Source organism: Alligator mississippiensis, chromosome 2, assembly GCF_030867095.1.
Source record: "Alligator mississippiensis isolate rAllMis1 chromosome 2, rAllMis1, whole genome shotgun sequence".
Classification (NCBI taxonomy): Eukaryota; Metazoa; Chordata; order Crocodylia; family Alligatoridae; genus Alligator; species Alligator mississippiensis.
In genome coordinates, this window is record NC_081825.1 from 180,204,921 (window position 1) to 180,231,694 (window position 26,774).

The 26,774-nt window shown below is 44.6% G+C and overlaps 1 protein-coding gene across 1 annotated transcript in view; it reads left to right on the top strand.

Annotated features, from left to right (window-relative positions):
• Positions 1–13,433: 13,433 nt before the first annotated feature.
• Positions 13,434–26,774, top strand: part of PTDSS2 (phosphatidylserine synthase 2) — a 79,877-nt gene continuing 66,536 nt past the window's right edge. Inside the window, exon 1 of the mRNA XM_006275057.4 lies at positions 13,434–13,725. Within this exon, the coding sequence (XP_006275119.1) occupies positions 13,535–13,725 (191 nt within the window). The 5' untranslated portion in view covers positions 13,434–13,534. The remainder of the gene's footprint in view (positions 13,726–26,774) is intronic.

The window sequence follows — 26,774 nt, forward strand, 5'->3', positions numbered from 1 at the left end:
ATGACACCAAGCTGGGGGGAGTAGTGGATACCCTAGAGGGTGCGGCTAGGATTCAGAGCGGCCTAGACAAATTGGAGGATTGGGCCAAAAGGAATCTCATGGGGTTCAACAAGGACAAGTGCAAAGTCCTGCAGTTAGGATGGAAAAATCCCATGCACCAGTACAGGCTGGGAGCTGTCTGGCTGGGAAGCAGCTCTGCAGAAAAGGACCTGGGGGTTACAGTGGACAATAAGCTGAATAGGAGCCAGCAATGTGCCTTGTTGCCAAGAAGGCTAATGGCATACTGGGCTGCATTGGTAGGTGTCTTGACAGTAGGTCAAGGGAAGTAATTATTCCCCTCTGTTCAGCAGTGGTGAGGCCACATCTGGAATACTGTGTTCAGTTTTGGGTCCCTCACTATAGCAAGGAGGTGGACAAATTAGAGCGAGTTCAGCGGAGGGTGACAAAAATGGTTAGATGGCTGGGGCACATGACTTCTGAGGAAAGGCTAAGGGAACTGGGCTTATTTAGTATAGTGAAGAGAAAACTGAGGGGGGATTTAGTAGCAGCCTTCAACTACCTGAAGTGGGGTTCAAAAGAGGATGGGGCTAGACTGTTCTCAGCGCTGGCAAATTACAGAAGAACGAGCAATGGTTTCAAGTTGCAGCAAGGGAAGTTTAGGTTAGATATTAAAAAGAATTTTCTCACTAGGAGGGTAGTAAAACACTGGAACAGGTTATGCAGATTGGTGGTGGAATCTCCATCCTTGGAGGTTTTCAAAACCCAGCTAGACAAATCTTTGGCTGGGATGATCTAGTTGGGGATGGTCCTGCTTTGGACTAGCTAACTTTCAGTCCTAATTTTCTATGATTCTATCTCTCCTTCCCCCTAAGCCTCTCTTTCACACCCACATTTTATTTCTCCCACCCTATCAATTCCTTGCTCTGGTTCACCCTCTGCCATTGCTCCCTTTCCACCCCATCCTTTAGCCTTCATTTCTTCCTTGGCCACACACTCATCATTCCCCCTAGTTGCCTCTATCCTCATCATCAGTTTGATGATGCTCCCATCTACTCCCACTCCACCACACACTTCCTCCTGCCCTTGTCCACTCTGAGAAGGCTTTAAGAACTAGGTGCTTGGCCATTCCAGTTTTTCTTATCCCTTTCTCACTGACATACTCAGGCACCAACAAGACCCATAATGCCAGGTTACATTTGGGACTTTCCTGCAAATAGGATCTCTGAGGAGCCTCCTCCCGCAAGGAGTCATCCTCTACAGCCCTGTAGAAGCACAAAAGTGGGTCTCAGCTGCCTATACAAAACATCAGGAAGCTTCCTCTCGTTTCTCAGGAGCTGCAGAGAAGAAAGAAGAGTGGACCAGGGCCTGAGGTAAGATGGGAAAGAGAAAAGTGGGAATTGGAGGATGTAAATGAGCTTAATAAATTTCCCCATGTAACAAACAATTGTAAGGTTTTTAGTTCCCACCTGGTGGTTGTAGACAAAGTTCACTGAATTAAGGTACAAAAAGTTAGAGGAAATGAGAAAGCAACATGTAAAAAATACCTCCAGCTTACTGATGGTAAGGCTAGTCAGCTGGACAAGGCTGCAGGATTCAGTCCTGTACCCCAAGACAGAAAATCAGCTACAGCTGTTGTCAGGGGAAGAGCAGGTGATTTATGTGGCCATTCTAAAGTATCTTTTACAACTCCCCAGCAGTTCATGTGGCTCTGCTGCCAGTTCACACACACTGAGAGTCTAACTTTGTACTAGCTCTATGGGACAATTTTGGTTAGTATTAAAAATGACAGACCTTCAGAGTTGTGGAAACATCCTGCTGTCCTTGGGTCTCAGATGGAAATTCTGAACTCCTTGGCAGGGTCAGGCTGACCATTTGGCTGCCTTTATATACATTATTTCAGATTAAAAATGTATGTGCTATAAATAGGGCATTTTAATGCAAGAGTCATTAGTGAGACTCATGTTTGAATAGTGGCAAGCTACCAGTATTTTAACAAGAGGCTCACACAATATTTTTCTTCTTCGGCTGGGGATAAACTGTGATGGTTCAAGGTTAAACAGAGCCCAGACCTAAACCAACCAAAGAGCAGCCATCAAATGAAACTTATCACACACTAGCCTGACCCAGTGTGATGGCCCTACCCCATGTGCCAGACTTTGCATGATGGAGCCAGCCTCATGTAAGCCCAATCTAACACAAAGGGCCAAGTTATTGCAACCTGTAGGCTTCTCATTGGTTTGGAAATTTAGCAGCAGGGGAACAGCAATTAATGCTGCCACTGCTCCCCTGATGATAAATTTCCAGAGCTATAGGAAGACCCATGGGCCAGAGGTTGAGCACCATTGCTGGACCCATCCAGACAGGTCCATGGTGCACCCTCTCCCCCCCCCCCCCCCCAGCTCAGGGCCAAGATCCAGCCTCACTTTGACCTTAGCACTAGCTTCTAGTTCACCTTGACTCTGACTTTGGATTCCTGGCTCCCTGGGAACCTGACACACAGACAAAATCCCAGGGTCAGGTGACCTTCCCTGACCACCTACTCCCTAGTTCCTAATGCTTTGCAGAAAGTCACCAATGATCCATCCCTTGCATCCTCCCTGTCACTTTGAGTAGATTGTACCTGTGACAGATGTGTTCTATAGCTCCTGATAGACCCATCCTCCTTAAATTAGTCTGGCCCATTTCTTAATCCAGCTATACAGTTGTCATTGAGTTCCATGGTTAGGGACAGACACTCAAAAAGCCTGAGCCTGAATTGATTCAATCTTTGCAAGTTAGTCTAACCTGAGAAGCTTGAATTGATTTGGAGGTGGATAGACATTCCCTTTTCATTCCAGAAATGCAGGCACATGCCTGCAATGGCTGAGGCTCAAAGCGCGGGGGCGGGGGGGCTAGAACAGCCCTCCCTTCCATTCTACAGTACTGAGCTGAGGGGGGGCATGGCCAGGTCCCAGCAGGATGCTCTGATTAGCCCAGCAGGGAATTGATAACAGTGCTTATCACCTCTAATTAGTGTTTATCACCAGGGCCGGCTCACAATTTTTGGGGCCCCTTGCAAGAAATAGTTTTGGGGTCCCCTGCCCCAAAGAAGCTGATTGGGCAGGGAGGGTGGCGAGTGGCTGGACATGAAGCTGGCTGCAGCAGCTGCAGCAGTGGGGGGGGGGTGGCAAGCAGCTGGACACAGGGGGCCCTTTAACTGCAGGGCCCCCTGCGGCCACAGGTTTCTCAGGATAGGACAGGCCAGCTCTGTTTATCACCCCATTAAGAAAACAACAGAGGGACAATACCAGCTACCTATTGATTCTGACCATAGCAGCATGTGGTCTGCTAGCTAATACACAGATACCTCCCAGCAAGGCAGAGGGAAGGGGGGAACTCCTGCTTAGCAGGGAGTGGTGAGGGGGAGTCGGGAGGAGCAGCCTGCAAGTCTCTGCCGGAGCTGCAGCCAGGGAGCAGAGGGGAGGTGCCAGCCCTCCTGTGGAGCAGAGAGCCCCACCCAGCCCAGAGAGCATGCTGGGATGCTGGGGGAGTCTGATTTATCTTAAACCAGCAAGGGGTCTGGGACAGACTTTGCTTAAGCTGGTTTGACCCAAATCAGTTAAGTCTGATACTACATTCAACCACTTTTATCTCAAACTGGTTTCAGCCACTTTCAAACTGGTTTATGTGCACTGAACATCTGTTCTGTTACAGGTTTAAACCAGTCTCTGATCACTTATGTGTCATGTCTGTCCCTAGCTTATGTGTTAATTATGTGGTGTCTAAAAGAATACTTCCTTTGATTTGTTTTAAAACTGCTGCCTGATAGTCTTATTCAGTGCTCCTTAATGGTTGTGTAGCAGAAAGCCCCCTTTTCCTCTTGCCTGCATTTGCTGTCCCCTCTTTGGATATGTTTCTCTTTTTCTACCTTTTCTTCCTTCCTCTCTCTTTCACTTTAAGATAAGGAATTGTGTTTTAAAATTTGTATGTGCACATTTTGTATCTCCCCTTGTAGTTTGGTATTTTTATCTATTTGTGTGCCATGGCATTTGTAGCTTATATTTTATACTCCTCACCTTTCAACTTTCAACTAAATGTGTTAAGTAAGTTATACATTGTAACAATGTTAACAAGGGCAGGAATCAAACTGCCCTTCCCTGTATCAGGCTGGCCCCTGAAAGAGGGAGTGAATCAGTGATTGAATGTGTGACAAGGTAGCACACAGCAATTAACACCTGGGAAGCTGCAGATCAACCAACAGAAGAACTCAATAGAAGACAATTTAGCAACTGGGAAATCTCTAAACGTCACTGATCAAGGGCTAGAAGCCCTGGCCTGAGTTAATCAATGCCGGGGACCAACTTTTGGGCTGAATATCTCCAGATCGACCACTCCCAGAGCCCTATTCAAAATTCATCAATGGACTCCCAAACCTGCACGTACATGAGGACGACCCCTGGGGCTGACAGATGCTGTCCAGTAGCCACCGAGGGGGGGAAGTCCCATGAGGGTCAATGACCCCTGGATTGGGCAAACCTGAAAACTGGGGAGTCACCAAAGTCTGCTAAGGACAGATAAAAGGCAGTGAAAAGTGACCCTCAGTGGCACCCTCTTGATCTCCAACTCGACCAGACCTGTCCAGCCAGAAGGACCAGCCAGCGACCCCCTTCTGGAAGATAACACCACGCTGAAAGAAGCCTCAACAACAGACTCCAGCGCTTATAGGATAGGTATACCTGACTCTGTAGCCTGCTACTGTGTGTGTGTATGTGTGTGCATGTGTGCATGTGTGTGTGTGTGGGGACCAGCCCCAAGGTTTATGATTATAGTGTTTCAATCTGCCTAATAAACTAGAATTTTAAGGATCCCGAGTTGGACACTTGTAGCCAACAGTTGCATTATGAGACATAGCAAATATTAGTTCCCAATTCACTTTTTCCACACTATTTATGATTTTATAGATCTTTCTCAGTCACCTCCCCACAGCCCCTCCAACGCAGTCATCTCTTTACCAAAATGAAGAGACTATGTCTTTTCAGTCTCTCCTTTAATGGAAACGTTCCATAACTCTGATCACCTTTGCTTTGAAAAGAAATTATTGGAGGAGGTAAATCAGCATTTGGGGTTTCTGCTCTGCCAAATGTTTCCAACTGTATCACAAGTCTTGTGTTATTTGGTGTGCTTCTTTAAAGACAGAGCTCCTGGAGTCACCTGATTTCATGAGAATCATATTTTTATGGTGTCAAGTTCTCACAGTATCAAAACTCAGAGGCAAAGAAAAAATCCAAACGTTTATTTTTTTTAATGTCATTACTGTCATGGCTTTGCAGGCCTAATGCTTGATTTTTGACTCCTCAAATGATACTGAGCTGAGTGTATAGGATGACTCATCACCAACTTGTTTACATAGTACTCCTTGCCGCATGTACATTCAGTGTCTTGCTTCCCTGTAATTGATCCATTATGTTAATGTAACAGCCCATGCATCCTCCACTGCAGGTGTAGTTTGAAAGGATCAAGGAGAAAAAAGGTAGCAAGAAACAATGCACTCTAGGGAGCACCAGACTTCTTGAATAAACAGCCCTGTTAAACAAAGTCATTGCCATGTTTAGGAGATGTTTGTTTCCAGTAGTGTGCTTCTTTTGGCTCTCTTTCCTGGGATGATTATTTCTGCTAGAGATGAGGATAGACATGACAATTGCGTCATTATTCAGGGTCACACAAGTGCTCAGATACCATGCTGATGGGTGCAGGGCTGAGGATATTATTTAGGATTTATTCAAACTGTTTGTTCTGTTATAGCTCTGGTGGTATAATGCCTGGTACATGCTGTTTAGCACTAGGACAATATCAGTGACACAGAACTACTCCATTGACTTATTCTGGCAGCCACACCAGGTAGGTAGTACTAACTGAGTATGAAGACACTCTCTGTGATGTAGATAAAAAAGGGATGCAGATAAAGAGGGGTTCTGCTATGATAACCAGGGATCATGGTTTTCTCTGATTTAAAAAAAAAATATTTTATATATGTATGTGTGATGTTTCATTTAAATCATGGAAAAACGTGGATTTGGGGTTACTTCTTTTTAACAAAAAATTGGGGATTTTTTAAATCAGAGAAAACCAGGATTCCTCATAACTCCAGGAGCAGCAGCCAAGGGCAAGAGAAAGCTTATGTACACATTCATGTTTGTTGTTTAAGTTAACATTAGAGAGACAGGCTGCAAGAAGGGTACAGCTTTGTGCTGGATTTGGAGCATGACAGTAATAGCAGGTGAAAGGGGTGGAAAAGACTGATGTGTTTTGTTATACATAAACCAGGGATGAACACATTCTCTCATACCTCCTGCCATGTGTGTTTTGTATTCTGATTTTAACTACTTTATTAAAATGGAACAAGACTAACCCCTCCATTAGTAGTTTTCAACTTCCCTTATTTTAGGGGCTATAAAATGACACTCTTAGGACAAATAAAGAACATTGAGGGAATTCCAGATATACTGTGACTGGTGAGGCAACCAGAAATCACAGGGCTTGATCCTAAGTCAGTTTAGCTCAGTAGTTTTGCCAAATGACTTCAATGGATTCACAGTCAAGACTAGAAGTCTTAGAAGAGTTCCAGTATTTATGGTATCTGTGGAATCATCTAAAAGTTAAGGAACACACAGGGTTTAGTTTCCTACAAGCTATCTGGTGGGATTGAAAAGAGGGAAAGTTTCCCTCCCTCCCTTTTATCAGGTGCATATATATAGTGGGGTGTGGGTGGCAGGACAAAGGTGTTTGCATGTTTGCACAGCTTCTGTTGCAAATACCAAGAGGTACCGACTTGATAGGATAGATCCTATTTCTTGTTTCACAGGAATAGTGAAGAGCAAAGTTCAGTTGTGTGTAAAGCCTTTCAGTATTCATGTAGTGCAGTCATTGCTAGACTGAGGTGAAAGGGAGTTAAGAGTAGTGATGCCATCCCTTTCCAGCTGACCAATGAAACCCAGGAGGTTTTAGGAGTGTTACTGGAAGCACTATCTCTCATAGCAATCTTCAAAGGTAAACATTTTTCAATTCAGGGGGTATTTGGGGCTCATGAAAATGGTATGGAATAGCCTGGTTTCATTCTGCCTAGTCATCATGATGAGAAATGAAAGTGGTGGCACTATTCCTTCACATTACACATGGCAGGACACCCTCCTGCATATATGTTTCTTCCACAATCTGAGGATGATGGCCTAGGAAGATGAGCTTTAGCAGGGAGGTTGTCCTTAGAGCAAAGAAGGACCTCAGTGAAAATCTGCCTTGGATTTTGCTGGGCTCTGAGTGTTTTTGATCCAGGGTTCACACATCCACAGAAGTGTTTTACTTACAACAGTGATCCTCCAGTGCTCTAAAAAAAAGAATTGCACATCCAAGCCTATCCAATTTAGGATGGCACTAACATATTTCATGGGGGCCATCCAATCTGAGCGTTTAGGACTGGGGAGGAAAAGGACTTAAAATTATGCTCTCTCCTCCTGTGTAGAATGGCTTAAGAACAGATGTTTGTGCTCTGGAAACAGGGGTGAGAGAAAAACTGTATTATCCAGAGTTTCCTGTACCTAGGGCACCATAGTGCAACAGAAGGTTTGTCAAAGAGCATATTATACCTTCTTCATGATCATGATGCATTTGCACCAGTCCCTCAGAGATACTTGAGGGCTGCTCTGTTACATCCATAAGCAAATGCCTCTGTAGCACTTTACATCAAGCATGTGTGTCAGAGTAGCTGATGTAAGAGCTGCTACACCACTTCATGCTCCCTTACACCATGAGATGGACAAAATATCTTAGTAGTGATAAGCTCATGTTGAAAACATTGGAGTTCAAGTAGAGCTATAAATACCCAGAAAAAAACATGTCACAAAGCAGAATAAAGAGAGTTAAATCCTTGTACTGAAACTGCATATTATTGTAAAAAGGAGGAAGACAGATAGCAGACAGAAGTAAGTACATGTAATGTTGTCAAACTGAGACTAGCTAATACTTGTTGGGCATGTTATTCTTGGAGATTGATTGTAAAGAATATGTTTCTCAGCAGTGAAAGGAAATCCTATTAGAGAACAGTGTGAATGAGGAACCTGGCCACAAGCTAGGAACAAGACAACAAAAATGTCAGTCCTGAAATAGGAGTTACTGTCTCATAGCACCATCTGCTGTACCTTGGTGAGAGTGCAACAGGAACAGTCAATGTGTCAGGGGTGGGCAGTGTTTGTGGGCAGTATCAAAAGTACCAGCAACCTCGACTTGTAAGATGTTGGTGTGCCAGGGGCAGTTGGCAAGGAAGCCATGCGGGGCCCAATCCTTGATGTGGCAGCGCAGCCCCAGCTTATTCCCCAAGGTGCGAGTCCCAAGCAAAATGCCTTTTTGTAACATGCTCCAGCGTGCATGCCAGGGGTTACCTATCCCTGCTCTAGCTCTTTCTTAAATTTCCTCAGGGCTTGAGAGGCAGCCAAAAGCATTAAATCAGATACACTGTTTCCAGTTAGGGAGGCAGTAGGAGTGGAGTGAGTGCAGCATGTCTCAGTATAGTACTCTATGGTGCTATGCTGGGGTGGTAGAGACGTGCTCATGATACTATTGTTAGGATCCTAGATGTATATGTCACTGAAATGAATGGAGACAGTTCACCTAGGGATATATGCAGCAGTTCTATTGGGCTCAAACCTGAAGATGTTATTGCCAGGTATCAAAATAATTTTTTAAGATTACAATAAGTGAAAATCTGTATTTGTCATGAGAGAAATGTTGTGGGTCCATATAAGTAGATAGATGGATAGACAGACACAGACATCAGTAGACCTGAGTCTGGTCCATGTGCTGGGTGTCTGACATCACTGCATTAATCTCACGTCCAGCTGTATAATAAGAATTATGTTTGCTTCTCTCTTTATTTTTATGCGTTTAGATTACAATATACTTATGTTAAATATCCCTACCTAGTTTTGTTTAGATATTCTCCAGGAAATGGTTCTCATGCATTGGAAAACAACCTGTAAGATAGTTTTTGAAACTGTGATGGTCCAGGAAATATACAAGAGGCAAGAGTTTTTTTGTGCTTATCTTTTATTGGACCAACTGCATAGTTGGGAGAGGTATTGGACAAGGTTTCAGGAATCTTAGGCTTTGCATTTGCACAAATTGGTGACATCTGTTGCACCAAGCTGAAAGCCTCTTTGAACTTAGGAGAGTAGAAATAATGAGAAGGGCAACACTTGATTTCATTTGGTTTTGAGTTATACAGTATACTGCTATGCTGCACATATATGGAATTGATTTTTTTCTAGATCAATGATGACCATTAAGATATCTTCCACTTTTCTATTTAAATATTTTATTTAAAGCACAATGCTTTTAAAGAACCCCACAGCCTTGGCTAATAAAAAAGCAAGGGAACTTTTGGCTTTGCTGATCTTAGCAGAGTCCTTCTTATGGCAGGGAATGAGGTTTTAAAACATTACTTCAACCTGATGATTATGAAATAGTGGTGTTCAAATGACAGTGTTATGTGCAGCTTCTGAAGCCACAGACTTTAGGCACTTGTAACTATGTGCTGCCATCACATGGCCACTTCATTCAGTATAATGGGAATATTTTCCTTGTTCTTTCTCATTATTCCTTTCCTTCCTTAGCCCAGCACTCCTGTGTTTTCCATATTGTAACCCCATATTACAACAGAAGGTTTCAGTACCTCTTCCCATCTAGCTATAAAAATGGGTATGTTTTGGACTGTCTGTGAACACAGAAGACATAGCTGTAATTTCCTGTACCCTTTTCCTCCCTACTTGGTTATCAGTGTCGTATTTGGATTTTCAGTGCTTTGAGGGTTTCCTACAATGCTCACAGAAGCTGCTGAGCCTTTGTACTGAGTCCAGTGGATTTTGGATCATGTTTTGAGTGAAGGGAAATGCAGAAAAATAATTAAGAAACTGGAATGACCTCAGGTGCCGCAGGCATAAATTCTCCCAAAGCAAGCCAGAATGTATTAAGAACACTGAAGACTGCAGAATACAAGGATAGGGGCAGAGAGATTTGTTACAGTGCACTGTTGTGTGGCCCAGTGTTTAGACGCTTTAACTTGCGCACCCAAAATGGTGTTATCAAACCCAACCAGCTGTGCTTAACAGTAACACTGAGTAGGTTGTATCATGTGCAGATTAAAACCCATGAAAGCAAAAACTATCTGCTGTTTTTATGAATCAAAATATATGAAAGGCCATAACTGATTAAAGATTCTTCTTTCAGAAATACATGCGGCAGGAGTTGTCACAGGACAAACTGGCATCTTCGTCCACAGCAGATCACCGCTGTCCTCCTAGAACATAAAAGGAGCAATCCTTCCATTCCCTCCCCACCTTTTTTTTCTCTCCCCCCGGGTATCCTCAGAGAGAATGAAAGTAGCAATGGTTTCTTTTCCCTTCCTGTGGCCTCCTTTGACAGATTCTTATCTGCCAGACACTGACCTCCAGCCATCACACCTCAGATAGATTTTTTTACAGATCTCACCACCTCATCTTATACTCCTCAAAGATCAAATGACATATTTCTCACAGCAGGAGGTGTGTTTAAAGCAGTGCCCTAACCAGGTTGCAAGATGAATAATGACCATCACCATCTCTAAATTACTGTTTCTTTCAGTGAGATATAGTGTAATCCTCCACCTCCTGTCCTGCATTGCTGCTGTGCATTATCAAACAGCTGCTTCATTCCACCCCACAACCTGCTGCACTTCACCTTCAGTGATAAGTAAATTTGTAGAGAAGTTTAGGGGGCAGGGTAGGCTGTTGGGTCTGCTCCTCAGTATTGGCTCTGTTTCCTGGTGTGGTTTTCATGTGCAGCTGGGATAGCATCAAAGTGGGGATTCTGTAAGAACAGCTGGGTGGAGTGACTCCCCTCAGAGATGGCCTTTGTGTAAATGGTGCCAGTGCCAGGGCAAGGAAGTTTGGCGCATGGGACGTGCACAGATCTGGGGGGCATATGCCCCCCCTCACTTGCCCGGGAGTGCACGCAGTGGTGGGAACCACCCTCCCCCCATCCCTGTGCCCCACCGAACAAGCCACTCACAGCTCCATCCCGCGCCCTGCCCCAGCTGGGCAGTGCCTGTTGGCGCCTCTTCACTTTGGCGCCCGGGGCAGTCACTCCCCTTGCCCTCCCTTGATACAGCACTGAATGGTGCCCTGGGCAAACTTATATTTTGGTGCTGCCCCCCTCCCCCCCCCCCCCCTTGGTGCCCTCCCAGGTCAGAGACAAGCAGAGGCAGAGGTGCAGTCTGTCAGGGAGGTGGAGTGGCATGGTGCACCAAGCAGGTGGGTGGATAGGTACCAATGCTGCTGCCCACATTGCCTGGCCCTGCTTCTGAGCAGTGGCTGGAGGCAGGCAGAGGAGGTGGGGGCACTGAGCTGGGCTGGGCACTGCTCCTCCTGCCTGGGGGGTGGGGATCAGCTGGGTCGGGGCAGAAGGGAGAGCACTGCTGTGAGTGTGTGTGTGCTTGTGTGGTGCCCCTCCTCACCACAGCACCCTGGGCTGTTCCCCATATTTCACAGGCAATTGGTATCCCTTCACTTTTGCTGCTGCAAATCATTGGTGCAAAAACAAATACTTGTGAAGGCATGAGCTCCCCGGCATTTTAATTTTCTCCGTGGGTAATGCCACATCAATCTTCCTTGCATCAGCAGATCTCAAAGCACTTTTCAAGAGAGTGTTGGTGTAAAGTTGTAGTGATGGTGGTACAGGAAAAGTGCAAGAGACAAGGTTCTTTGTGGGCAATTAATCTTTTATTAGACCAAGGTCTTTGTTACTTTAAGAGGGCAAAGCAGTGGGCTAGAGCCATGTTCTAGGAGACAGCTGAGCCAGGGCCAGCTGTATTTGAGTAAGCAGCCAGAAGAAAGTCCAAAGAAGGGTTTAGGGCTGCTTATAACCACTTAGGAGCTAGCCAAGCAATAAGCAAACAAGGCAAAGCTCCAGGCAGGGAGGAAGGGCTACAGTAGCTCAGCAGAGCCAAATGCAGTTAGGGAGAGCAGGCTGCTCATTGAGGTCAAGGGCACATGGCCCAAAGGGGTGTCGGTCTGGGAGATACCAGCTTAGCTCCTGAGCCAGAACAGCCAGCCTGGCCCAGGGGGTGATGGGGGGAAGAGCTCCTGGCCCAGAGCTGGGGCGGTGGGAGCTGTGAGTAGGCCTGGAGCTGGGGAGAGGCTAGTCAATCAAGACAGGAGCTTAGGAAGAGCCTGGAGACAGGCACCCAGCAGCAATTGAAAATGTTGGGGTTTTGGCTATTGTAGACTGTAAAAGAGCAGGGGTTTTGGGGTGCAGAGGAGACCCTTGAGGTTCCTGGCAGGCACTCCCTGCTATCAGGGGCTCAGGTCAGGAGAAAACCCCACAAGGGTCTGGGACCCTGTGGGTTGTGCAGGCCAAAGCCCAGCTGTGCAGGGGCAGCGAGAGAGCCGCCCTGGAAAGGTGGTCAGGGGTCTCGGAGCTGGGGAGGAGAGGGTCAGAAGAGGCAGGGCCAATGAGCCCGAGTAGGCTGAAGCCAACCAAAAGGGGCCAGGGGCCCAAGCCACCGCAAGTTAATGTAGGACCAGAGGGGCCAGCAAAGGATGAGTGACAGCTGCGAGACAGGTGTGGCTACTGGGGCAGCTGGAGCCACGAGTAATGCCCCTTAGGCGATTTTGGTGCCACTAGGCACGGATAGGGGCAGTAGGGCCACGAGGGGCGCCTGCAGGGCAGGACAGGTGTGGTATTGGACTGTGGGTCCAGAGAGAGGGACAGCAGCGCGACCAAGCACCCGCCTCTGTCAGTGAGGTGCACTCAGGATCGCTGTGGGACTCCAGCGGCAGCCCCACACATTCACATACATCATGGTGCAGCCGGCAAAATAGCGAGATAGTACACTAGGGAGCTGGAGTGGGAGCAGGATTAAGGTGGCCATTGTGGGGTGTCACAGCTGCTCTCATGGGTGAGTCCTGCTGCAAGGCTGGAGGGACAGAGACAAGCTTTTGGGTGCTGCCACCGTGCCCTTCCTCTGGCCTTTGAGAAAAGCAGCACATGCTCCTGGCCTACAAGCGAGGTCAGCGTGACTAGCTCCCTTTCACAGACGGGGACACTGAGGCACCAGGGAAACGCCAAGACTTGCTCTAGGTCGGCAGACCGCACCCTGGCCCAGCGCTTTGCGTCTCAGGCCTTGCCTGCTTTGGGCAGAGGGGCCGCCCTGCCTCGCGGTTGCCATGGCAACCCATCCCTCCGCCCGGGAGCCTTGGCCCCACCCCGCAACGGCGAAGGCAACGCCCCATGCGCGCCCTCCAATCAGACGCGAGAAGGGCCGCGCGCCCGAGCCCCCGCCTTAAACCGCCCCCGTGCGCCTGCGCCCTGAGCACCGCGGCCGCCGGGGGGCGGGGGCCATGGGTGACGAGGCCCCGCCCCCTGCGCGCGGCGCTGCTGCCGCCCCTTGGGGCCGCCCGGCTTGGAGAGTGGCGCCGCCTCAGCCCGTGGCCCGAGGGGCAGGGCAGGGTCGGGCCGGGCAGGCAGCGCCATGCGGCGCGGCGACAGGCGCGGGCCCGCTGCGGCGCTGGGCAAGGCCGCCCTGGAGGAGCAGCCACCACCACCGCAGCCCAACGGCGGGGCCCCGGGGGCGGAGGGGCCGGCAGAGCCGGGCTCGCCCTCCGCCCTGCGCCGCAGCACCGAGTCCGAGGTGTACGACGACGGCACCAACACCTTCTTCTGGTGAGGGACCGTCTTCGCATCCCCCGCCCGCCACGGGCCCCGCGCACCCGCACACGCACACACGGGCCGGGGATCCTCGGGCACGGGGCAGGGGAGAGCCGCGTCTGGACACTCAGCAGTGCGTGTGCGCGTGTGTCTGTGCACACGGCCCTGCACGCATGACACTGGTTAGTCTGTAAGGTTCATGCTCACGTATGTGTGTATGCGCATGTGTGGATGTCTGTGTACACACAGATATACCCAGCAGGGGAATGGCCAAGGGCAGGGGAAAAGTCGCACCTTATCAACTAACTGAAGAGTGTGCACCTGTGCGTTTGTGTACACGTTCAGGAAATGTGTGTTTATGTATTTTGCACGTACACACATGCTCACGCACAGACAAATGCACAGAGACACACTCTTTGGTTAGTCTGGTAAATGCGACTTTCCCCTGTCCTCTGCTTGACTGAAGCCTCTCTTGGCCTTGCCCCTGCTGGGTATACACACATGTGTATGCATACATACATTACACGTGTGTGTGTGCCTGTCTGTGTGTAAAATACACACAGATTACAAGTGTGTGTGTGCATTATGATACACACATGCCCCCACAGGTGAAATGGTGTGGGGGGGGTGTTTGTGTAATACAAACACAGATGAAATGTATAAAATAGACATTTTGTGTGTGTATATATACACAGAGTAAATAAAACTGTGTGCATATAAACACATGAAAGTGAGTGAAAAGAAGCTTTCATGGTCTGAAGCTCATTTCATTGGATTCTGTGTTAAGCATCTGATAAATTGATCTCAAGCCCATGAAAGCTTGTTTGTTTATCCCCCCCCCCCCCCCCCCCCCCCCCCCCCGTTAGTCTATAAAGTCTAAATCTACCCTGTTTTCTGCCCAGCAAACAGTCATCAGGCAGGCTAGCAGTAAAGGACACTTTAGGCAGCACAGCAAGAAGCATTTCCTGACATCAAGAAAATATCCAGCTGTTACAGGGCTTTGGGGGAACTTCATGTGCCACCCCAGCTGCGTGGGTAGCTCCAATAGAACAGGTTTTGGCCTGGAGCACTAGTAAACTAGTAAAGGTTCTCCCCAGCATTGCTGTAGGAAAGAGACTAGGTGACTCTCTAGTTCATTAACAGCTACAGTGTTTGGGCAGGGCAGGGTGGCACCTTGTAGACTACCTGGTTCAGAGAAGCACAAGCTTTCCCCTTAGTTTCCTTCTGGGAACAAGTAAGCTCCTTTCCAGAAGGTGAAAAAAGGTACTATTAGCATTCTAGTTTTGGCTCTTGTTATTTGAAATATTCTGGAAAACAAGTATCCTTGCCAAGACTTGGTTATTAGCAGCATTAAATATGGAATATTGTGGTGCCTGAAGCATTGCCTTTCCTGCGTCTATCAAAGAATTCATCTGATAACTTTCTTTTGCCTAATCGTTTCTTCAAAAGATCTAATGAATAATTTCTTTTTCTGCCAAAACAATTCTCCTTTCTCCCTTCAAGTTGCCCTTTAAAAATTCCCTCAGTCCACACCTGAGAAGTGGGATTTAATGTTTAATCTCAGATTATTTTTTCACCATCACGCACATGCTTATCACACGCACAGCATTTCAGGTGTGAGTATCTGCCTCATCTGCCTTATCTATGTAATCTTCCTTTATTACTTCAGAAAGCTAAAGCTGGTTTAACCTTGCAAGTCAGGTGGACAGTGTTTCAGCTGGTTCCCCAGCATGTCAGTTTCACAGGATCAGGTAAACAGGCTTTTTGGCTAAAACATGGTGACTGTTCACTTTCATGCTGGTGATGAAATTGAGTATCACTTCAATTTTTGTTGGTTTTTAAGCATGATGGAGGGAGAAATTTGTGCATAGTGGGAAAATTCAAAGGAAAATACTCCTCTAAGTTAGTTGTGGAATCTGCCTCTTTGTATGAGTTTCTTTTGTTTCCCTTTAAATTTGTTTTTACCTGCTTGCAATCATTTTCTGAAAAAGGAAGCCAGGTTGCTAGGGATCTTTAGAATTTTGATGTTTTTCTACTTTTTTGCTGGCTCTACACACAGCCAAACATACCTTCTTAACTCTGCTAGAGGCTTGGTTGGGTGGACTGTGTGCAGAGGAAGATATGATTCGGCTTGGGCTTGGCATTGATGGGGGCTGCTTGGCCCTGGCCCAGACCCAGTTGATTTTGGCAACACTGAAGGGGCTATGTTGGAATTGACAAAGTTCCTAATATTTGGCAACACCTCTCTGCTACTTGAATGCTCAAGGGCTATTAGGTTCCAGGATAGTCGCTAGGCAAACATTTGAAGCCAAACACAACCCTTTAAAAAACACCATCATCTTGAAAAGCCAAGCAATTTTCTTGGAGAGAATATCTTGCCGCATCTAGACTCGGCTAGCAATGAAGTAACTGGATCTTGCTGAAATCTGCAGAATATTGCCATCTTGTAAATGGAAAATGGGTAAAATTGTCATTTGTTTTTTGCTCTTTGAACATGGTCTGGCAAAAAAGTAATTTAAAGCTTAGAAATTCTAATGCTGTTCTGTTTTGCTGTGTTTAAAGTTTTGTTAAGATTTTTTAACTTTGTTTTAATATACTTGGGGCTCTGCCTATTTCAAAGGATCCTCCTTTCTGTGCAGGTTTTGGTCTGGTCTAGTCTAGTCCTACATTTGTGTTGGTTATTGTGATTAGGACTAGCTTGTGAAAATGCCTCATTAAGCAAAAATGCCATTCTAAGTAATGATATTATTTTTTATACTGCAACTGCAAGAATTAGGATGATGTCCAAATATGCCATTATTTTTATGGCTGCATTACAAGAAAACTTCTTTAATGTACAGGCAGTGCCTAATCTCATTAAAAAAACAAACATTGAGGATAAATTCAGTGCATCTTTTTTCAGTATTGTAGAAAGTATATAGTAGGAATTACTCCCTCCCATCTCCAGAGTACTCTTGTGCTTACAGCCAATATTTGTAGTGTTCACCAAGCTTTCAAGTTTTTCTTGTGTTTTGTCATGCAGTTGAGACAACTGTGGGTTTTGTAAGATGCTCTTCAGCGTTTAAACCCTCCCATCCTCACCTAAAATTACTGTTTTCTAGGGGACTTTACAGGATCTTTGCTGTTGTTCTTACCAGTTGAGTCTTGTAGTATTCAGCACTATTTTGTTTGTTGTAGGTCACCATTTTCCTTAAGGCTCTGTTTCATACCCAGCAGGGTGTATTGACTTTGTCACGAGGGCTATTTAATTAAGACGGTGCTTGTTTTCTCTATTAGGACCCATAAAAGCACAAACTAAGTATTTGTATGGCCATGTCCAGCATTAGAAATTAAAGCATTTAATAAATTTTTAGATATACTAAAGGCAGTCTTTCCTGGGGGTAACATAGCTTATTTTCTGTAGGCAATTCTGCTGTCATAAAACAAGGTCTTTTTGACACATGTGCCTTTATTTTCATTGTTTGTTTGTTTGTTTGTTTGTTTGTTTGTTTGTTTGTTTGTTTGTTGTATGTCACCCTTCCCAACAGCAATAATAGGAGAACAGAATAGAACAATAATAGGGGAACAGAATAACTTACAAAACAGGAAAATGCATTTAGTACAGGAGAAAACAAAAATAGAAACACACTAACCAATATCCCAGCCTCGCTTGGTTTGCCAAATACCTGCCCAACTAGTCCTGCAGCACTTCTGAAGGATGCCCAGGCATGGGCTGGAGGCAGAAGTTGACTGGTAGGACTTTAAAAACTGGCTTGAACATTACAGTAAACTTTGTAAAACTTCTTGCATTCACTGGGGGAAGAACAGAGCAGGTGATCTGTATCTTAACTGAGGACTGAGAGAAGTAGTTGGAAGTCAAGCATAAGGCTGGGTAGAAATACATTTTAAAGATTAATCCAAGTCAGAGAGAAGTTTCTAGCAGCTAGTATTTGATGAAGTGAGCTTTCACGCTCAAAAGCTTATGAATCTCTTATCCAAGTAGTCCATAAGGTGCATCTCTGTCCTGCCTTCTGCCTTAATTGAGAGTTAAGACTAACCTATATTACTTTTGTGATATATTTGGAGATCATTCATGCTTATGGTTATAGCGGCTGTTTTTATCAGCAGCAATGTCAGGTACAAGATTGGAGGGGAGAAATGTTACGAATAGGCTTGCAGTTGAATTTGGTTAAAAAAAACAAACAAAAAACCTACAACCTTCTCTCTGATGAGAGGTTTACTTTTTTATAGCAGGCCTGGAATTACCCACTTGCCTATGATGAGCGGGAAACTTCCCTAGGCAAATACAGATGTTAAGATCTATTTAATGTTTTTTGCTCTTCTAGTTATAAAGCTTTCTAAGTAGGTCCTTAGCCAGGTTATTCTGAAGTGAGGCAGAAGGTAGGGCACAGTGGCACCAGTTAGTCTCTAAAGTGCTACCCTACCCTTCCTACTGCCTAAATATAAAGAAAGGACATAATTGGGCCAGGACTGACTTATGTTTGTGTAAACTGAGCATGTTGGGTCTGAGACTTGGTGACTTTGTCCTACCCTATACAAATAAGTGTTGTACTATCATATGTATGAGGCAGATAGCTCTAACACCACAGTTACGGCTCATTTTCCACAGGCTGCAGAAGAGTGAAAACTGATCAGTGTTGTTGTCTGTCTTCACTGCTGTTTTCTGGTTCCCTCTGGGAAGAATTGAAACTAACAGGACTCAGGTATTCATTCTGCTGCAGTCTGGGGATAGGTATAAGCAATAGTTGAGGCTGAGTGGATTTGTCTAGCAGGATGCAAGATTTGGTCATAGAGCAGCAGAAAAGCTTAGAGCACCATGGCAGAGACGCATCATTACAGTGAGCTCAGATGTATCTCTGTCTCCTTTCCAACGATGTGGGTCATTGAAGCGGTCTTCAGGTTCTTTGTTGCCTACCTGCCAACAGTGGCTGATGTACATGGATGATAAATTCAAGACCATTGGACCATTTAGTCTGACCTCATGTATAACACAGTCCCTAGAATTTCACACAAGTACTTCTGTATTGTTGTTAATAACATGCATTTGGTCAAAACACATCTTCCAAAAAGGCATTTATTGATTTGAAGACTCTAAGAGATGGAGAAGCTGCCACTTCCCTTAGTAGTTGGTTCCAATAATTAACTGGCTTTGCTATTCAGAAAAATAGTTTATTTCTTTCTTGACTTTCTCTAGTTTTAACTTCAGCCATTGGTTCTTGTTATGCCCTTCTCTATGTTAAAAACCTTAACTACCCCCATGAAGGGGTTCAGTATTGGGTACTCACCCTCCATAGTCAAGTCATGGTATGAAACATGGAGTCCCTAAGCAAGGACAAGAAACTAAGCAGATTGAGGAGGTGGGATTAGAGCTAAATTTAGATCTGTATGGTTTTGTAGCAATCTTATAGAGCTTCTGGAGCAGGGGAGTTTGTAACAGACAGCTTGCAAACCATATCTGGCCCATGGCCACATGTCATTAGTCCACAGGGCTCCCCATAGTCCAGAAATTTGGCAGGAGAGCAGTGGGACTGCTCCCCTACCACCAAATTTCCAGACATATGGGGAGCCCTGGGGCCTGCCTGCTGGATTGGACATTTGATCCCAGTGTGCAGGGCAAGTTAGGGGCAGCATCAGGCCCCAGGCCCCAATCCTGGTGTGGGGGGCCTGCAGGGGTCAGCACCAGGCCTTCAGGACCCAATCTTGGTATGTCGGAAATTGGAGGGGGCAGTGCTGGACCCTTGGGACCCAATTCTGGTGCGCTAGGGTGGGAGGAGGAGGTGCCAGGCTCCGAGGACCAATCCTCGAGTGAGGGGGTAGTACTCAGACTCTGAAGACCTGCTCCTGGAGCTCAGGGAAGGGAAGGTGCAGTGCTGGACCTCAGAGTTTGCAGGCCTCGATCCTGGCGTGCATGGCTGGATCAGGCCTGTGGACCTGCCCTGCCTCACTGATCTGGCCTATGAGCCCAAAAAGTTGAGTACTGTAGTTCTAGAGAAAGACCAAGTTAGGGGTTTGACATGAGGAAATATGAACTGTAAATGCTAGTCAGCACAGGGCATAGCTCCTTCTGGTGTTTCCCTTGTTGCATTCTGTTCTGTGGAGCCCTTCATGATGGCTGGAAGAATGAACCGTTTTAAGGACTAAGCAGTCAAAGATCAGAGAGACTGTTTGGGAACTTCATACAGTGGTCTGCAGAACAAAGTGTTGTCTAGTTACTGCCTGCATGTATATCATAGCCAAGAGCAACTAGAAACTAAACTCTCACCAGAGAATGTTGATAAAAGTAGATATTGGCTTAGCTAGTTGGTATAGTTTTTAACTTTTAGGGGTGGGTTGTTTTTTTGGGGGGGGGCATGGGTAGTTAAGGGTCACTCACCTTCCAGGGAAGGATAAATATTTATGCTTATTTGGAGACTTGTTAATATTAACAGAATATTCAGGTATATAAGATTAACCTAGTTGAGGTACCATATTTTCTGATTTTGTGACCTCCTGTGCATCTTCCCAGTGGTACCTTCTGTTGCTCTTAAAAAAGTCTAAATAAGTTGCTGTAGGATTATTGACATTGATTTCATCACCCAAACAACTTCATGTATATCTAAGAATACATAAGACAACATCCACGTGATCAAAGACCATCTAGTAGAGTTTAATGAAATGCAGCCAGCTCAAATGGCAGGGAAAAATATTTCTTGTCCACTGGATATTGTTGCTTTTACAGACCTTGTTCCATCCAATTAGTTTTATGTCTTATTCCAGTTGTCATCTCTTCCTTCTGTGCTGTTGCTTCTGAAAATGTCTAAAAGCATAAGCCTCTAGATGGTAGTATAACTTTCAGATAAAATAGAATACTGTATTTCAGCAGGACTCTTCCTGTTTGATGTGGGCATAGTATAGTTGAGCACTGGATCCAGTGATATGCATTTAAAAAATGTATTTCTTGGGGACAGAGTTAAATTGAAACATCATAGCTTAATGCTATGTTTAGTGTGAAACAATAACAACCTTGTCTACTTGGAATATAGGAAAACAAGGAGCTTGAAATTGGCTTTGGCAAAAAAATGAAGTGATTGTGGAGCATGAGGGACTCAGTGGAACAGGGAGGAAAACTGTTGGAGGTGAAGGTCCTTGTGGAAGAAGGCGTCTGTGATGCTGTTGTGTGGAGTGGTGGAAGCCTTGTGCCTCTGAGATACTGGCAATTGAAGATTTTTTTGATGTTGACATTTCAGATCCCTGGTATGCTGAACCACTGTCATATGACATGTTTTGTAAATTGCTTTATGACCTGTGTGTTCTAAAGTGGCACCAAAAACCAATTTTATGCTTCCTTGAGATTCCTCTTTTGCACACTGGCACTCTTTCCTCCATCTCTTAATTGAAGGCCTTCTTTCGATTTGGGTTTCTTTAACCTTATCTGTGGTATAAAATCGTATGAGATTATCTAAATTGATATTAAGTAGCATAAACTCTGAATACATATGCACTTAAAAACACATATGCACTTTAGCAGATTTAAAATGGGCCTATTGGAAGTTTGACTAGGTTACTTTTAGAACTGATCTAGTCATAGTTGCTTACTCTGTGCAGTAAACTTGGTCCAAGTCTTCATTTACCTTTTTTTTCTCTGTCAATTCCCCTTTGCTGTCACCCTCTGCCCCCTCCCCCCAAAAAACCCTAATTATTTTTTTAAGTTGTTGTTTTTCAGGGCAACTGAGCAGAATTTATAAAATTATCATTTTGGGTACCTATACACATGCTCTGACATGTTCTAATTGGAATGCATTGGAGCAGACCTGATTAATTGTGTCTGCTCCACAGTCTCATTAGAATGCTATAGCATTGCCGCAGTGTCAGGTGTATAAGCGTCTGTCGGTTTAAAAGTGGCTGCTGGGGCGCTTTTAGTTAAAGCATGTTGAATGATCTTTAGTTCATGTCCCACAGCCATTTTTAAATGCGTGGGGGCTTAATCCATGTGATGCTGTGGCATTTTAATTAAAGCGACTTTCCAGGAACTGCTCTAATTAAAATGCCCCCAAGCACATGTATAGACACCTTTTATTGGGGCCATACAACTGTGTGAGTGGAAAAGTGATGGAAAGGTAAATGTATGTTAACATCCTTATGTGTTATAAGTTTGTATAGGCACATAATGGTCTCATTTAATTTCTGTAAAGGTGCTTAAAGCTTGACTAGCTCAAGTCAAGTTACTCTTTTAGTAGCTTAAGCTGCAAAGTTCAAAGTTTTCTGAGGTTCCTTATTAAGCTCTTTAGGGCAAATAATGTATCACCCTGTTTCTGGGCAGCATAATGGAGTTCTGAACCTCTGATTCTTTTAGACAATTCTGCAGTATACATGAAGTACTAAACCAGTATGGGTTCAACCTGCTGTTCCCTCGGGGCTTAGATATATAGGAAAATAGAGTGCTTAGATTCTTGGAAAGGGGCAGAGGATAAAATGCATCTCTTCACCATTTTACAATTCTGTCCTGAGTGTGTTTTGTGCAGTTTCTATTTCAGAAAAGTAGCTATATTAGAACATAGAGGCAAAAATTTGAACAAGTTTGCTACTGGCTTCTGTTTTTCCAGCTCTGTCTTTCTAACTTTGATTTGGAAAGCTGGGTTAGCTTAATTATCTGTTTTACTCTGAAGACCATAGCATGATTCAGATTTGTCCAGTTGGTTAATTTAGACCTAGCTTAACCCAGATTTGAAGTCTTGATTTTTTTTTTTGATTTTTTTTTTTTTTTTTTTTTTTTTTTTTTGTCTGCCTCCATCTGTCTCAAAACAGCTTGTTGGCTTTTTAAAATTTTCCAATTCTGCAAATGCTTTATTTACATGCTTGCGTTTAAGTATGTGCTTGTCACCTGGATTTAAATAGAGATTACTGATATGCTAAGGTTTAAGCACATAGGCATGAAGGGTTGAGGTTTGACAAGGTTTTTTTTAGTTTCAGAGTTAGAAACTTTTAGTTTGAGTCTATAATATAAGGATTCTAGTTCCAATTCTGCAAGTGTATGGGACCTATGGAGTGATCATAGTGGCCCTTTGTACACCCCACATTTTTTGCCCTTTCTTGCGCTGCAACAGCATGACTGTTTGCATGAGTGGGTTTTTTGGATGCTTTAAAAGTCTTTCTGGAGCATTAAACTCCTCAGATGTAGTTTAGTTTCTCGTCGCAAATTAAAGCGTCGCATCCATGGATTCATTGCATGCAAACACAAAGGCAGTCAAAGATATGTAATGAGCCTCTTTGTCTGCCAGGTGGAGCTGTGACTTTTTTGTAGTTTACTCCTTTGAATTGCTTTTGCTTTCGAATTGCTTCCACTTTTTTTTCTTGTGCTGTTTGCTGGCTCTGTGCTCCCACAGCTGCATGGCAGGGCATGGGGTGGGGGGCCCTGGGCTGAGGGGGCAGTGCTGGACCATCCTGCTCTTCTGCAGTGTGCTTAATTCATTCAGAAACCAAGTATGTGCAAACACTGATGCGACACTCCAAAGCTCAATTTATTTGAAAACCTAGTGCATGCAAACACTGATGCGATGCTCCAAAATAAGCAAGTATACATTTTATAAACCTATTTAATTTAATGATTAAACCCTGTGGTGCCCAGTCTTTCCATAGTCAAGGCTGTAGTCAGAATTCCTATATAAGACAATTTTGAACTCTTTTGAAACCCAAGGTCAGTTACACCTACACCTTCACAGAAATAAGCTGTCAGACATTTAGTATTGTCTATTATTTAGTGTTCATTTTGGATTTGAATGTAAGAAGACTTAAATGGTTGCTGAATGTAAGCATTTTAATTTATTTCTGTTTCCCTCTAAATCACATAGATAATCTTCCTTTTTGAAATGTATGAGCAGCTCTTGAAATATTTCTGTGCTAAGTGATGCATGAAAACAAGAGTTTGGTTAGATTTGATGCTGACTCATCAGGAAGTTTTCAAGGCAGGAATATTTTAAAGATATTGTGGATACTTGAAAGGAATAGATTATTCTATCATCAAAAATGTCATAAGAAAAACTAATGGAGAATATGTTTGCTTGACAGCCTCTCATTAACTCTTGTATTAAGCAAAGAGTGGGATGACTGTTTTGCTTCTGCATAATGCAGCCTTGTTAACAAGAGTTTTCCATGTTTGCTAACAATTTTTTTCACCAGAAAAGCAACTAGCGCAGTTTCTAAGACTAAAGGTACAAATGGGGCTGGCGAAACTGATATTCTGCTGACCTCCATTTGATATTACAAAAACCAAACCAAACAAAAGATGTTTAAAAGAAGCAGGGAAATTCCATATATGAATGTTCAAAACTAAACTACTCATGTTGGCTCTGGGATAATGTTTCGTATTGCTTTATATGTAAAACCTAAGCACTTAAGGCAAAGAATTGTATGGTTGGTGACATAAATTTCATAATGTCCTTGTAAACTAAAATATTCTCCATTAGCAGTTGCAAATATAAACACAATAAAAACAGAGAAGGGGGGTGAGGGAGAAGGCATGCTGATCAGGCTTAAGTTTTAAGTTAGTATGCATTTCTATTTAAAAACAGCATTAAATTATTAAAATATGTACATCATTATATTCAGACACCAAGTATTTTATCAAAACTTCCTGTCCACTGACAATTATCTGACATTTTTTTGGATGAGTCGGCATCAAATCTCTGCTAGCTGGGGTTGTTCTGACCCAGCTCAACATGCTGTGGTCCCGGGCACATGTTTAAACAAAGCAGTCTTGAGCAGTAAACTCCAGCACGTATTACTTTGCCTTTACAGCATGGGTAGATGTCTCCACTAGTAGCTGGAATTTATATTTTTTCTAAGGTTCTTTGTATTTATCTGGGAAATTAGCTTTACTAACCTAGAAAGGAGGAGAGAAGCAATGAGATATCACTTATGAAGCAACTACTGCATTTACACAAATATAAGACCCCCCCCTAATAATTAGGTTCTATATATGGGAAATTTATACATTTGTTACAATTTTCCAGGTATGGAATCTAATGATTGGAGATTTTCCTTGAATTTGTCCTCCTCCCGCTTCTACAACAGGGAAAATAAATCGGGGGGGGGGGGGGGAGGTCAGGTAGTCCCCTTGCTCTCTTGCCCCCCCAATATCTCTCTCCCCCCTCACCCCACTTACTGTCAGTCCCTGCTCTTCCTGAGCATGTGAAAGTGAGGAGTAAAATTTGCACATAGGCAGATTGCAACAGGTACCCATAGACTTAGTTTGGGCACAGTTGATGCAGTTTACCTTTTTTGAATCTGCTACAAGGGTTTTTGGCACAGGTACTCCATGAAACACTTTTAAACAGGACTTTGATATCAATTTTATATATAGTACAAACTATACATGATATTGGTCCAAAGCCAAAAGGCTTATAAATTACCATCTAGCTCATTGGGTTGGGTTCTAACAGAGTCAACAGTGTTTCAAGCCATGGTAACCCCACATCTCAGTACTGCTCAGTATATGTGAATACCCCATATACACCCCACCATGTGCTAATTTGCCCTTCCCCCCCACTTATGGCTGGAACTGGGTGTTCTTGTCACAAGTCCTGGGATCTTTTAAAAATATATATACAGATGAGGCTCTGGGCAACCTGGTCCAGCTCCACTTGATGGAGGGTGGGGCCTCACTAATCATATGCAATAGTCTGAAAGAGGAGGCCACAGAGGGATTGTGGGTGAACTGTTGGGGCCTTGTTTGGTGATGTTTGCCAGACATTTAAGGCTGAAGAAGAAACAGGAATCCTTGGAGATGGGAATGAAAGGTGCAGATTAGCTATGGGAGTGAAGATGAAGTCGAAATGTATTGTGTTAGTGGCTTGCTATGACTTGAAAAAGAGTTGGCACTGATGGGGACTGCATGCAATGCGCACTACCATATATTTTAATCAGATAAATTGTATTAAGCTACCTTTGTAGATTTTCATTGGTATGCTTATCCCATATGAATTATATGTTTTACAGCAGGAGTGGGGAAAATGGTGGATCTGGCCAATAGTTAGCTTCCATTTCCCAGCAGCCACTACCTGTATGACTGGGGTCAGTTTCTGTAGAGACCCCAGCTGCTGTGCTGTGATATCACAAGGCTGGGGTTGCCATGGAGACTGGCACCAGCCACACTGGCAGGACAGAGCACTGCTCCAGAGCCACTGGGATCTTGTGGCAGGGGCAGCTTGGTCCTGGGTCCAGGGCAGAGCCATAATCTGCCGCCTGCAGGCTTCTGGCAGGGGCATGCAGGCAGCAGTTTGTGGCTCTGTTCCGGGTCCTTGCAGTGGTGACAGCGTGGTCCTGAGCCGGGGCAGAGCTGAGATCCACTGCCTGCGTGTCCCTGCCCAGAGCATGCAGGCTACAGTTTGCAGTTCTGCCCTGGCCCTGGACCAAGCTGCCCCTGCGACAAGATCCCAGTGGCTCTGGAGCAGCCCCTTACCCTGCCCTGCTGCCCACCCTCCATGGTAACCCCAGCCTTGTGCCATCACAGTGCAGTGGCTGGGGTCTCCATGGAGACTGGCTTCAATCATGTGGGTAGTGGCTGCTGGGAAATGGAGTCCACTGCTGGCTGGATCCAGCCTGTGGTCTGGACTTTGCCCACCCCTGTTTTATAGTCATGCTCAGTGTTGGCTACATTTAATCAACTTTGTCTTTTAGCAGCAGTTTAATGATGGACAACGAAGTTTCCTTGTCTGTGATCCTAAGACAGGGGGTTCTTTTCCACATGCTGACTGGGGAAGAAGAACCTCATCTTGTACTCGAGTAAATATAGTAAATTGCTTCTAGCTCATTTGGCTGCTAACTAGATTAACAGGGCAACTATTTTTATACTGTTCTATAATTTTACTTACCATTCAAATGTGTTCATTAGAAAGGTGGCAAACATGAGACAATGGATAGAAGGACGAGAAAACTGGTAGCATCTAGGTGCTTTTACAGTTGGATTTAGGAGAGATGGTGAACTCGGTCTTTGGTCTTTTGGATTGTCATTTAATTACAAATCCTTTTTTGTGTGTATATTCTTACTCTCACTTTTAAAATGTCTATTAAAACCCTTTTAGACCAGT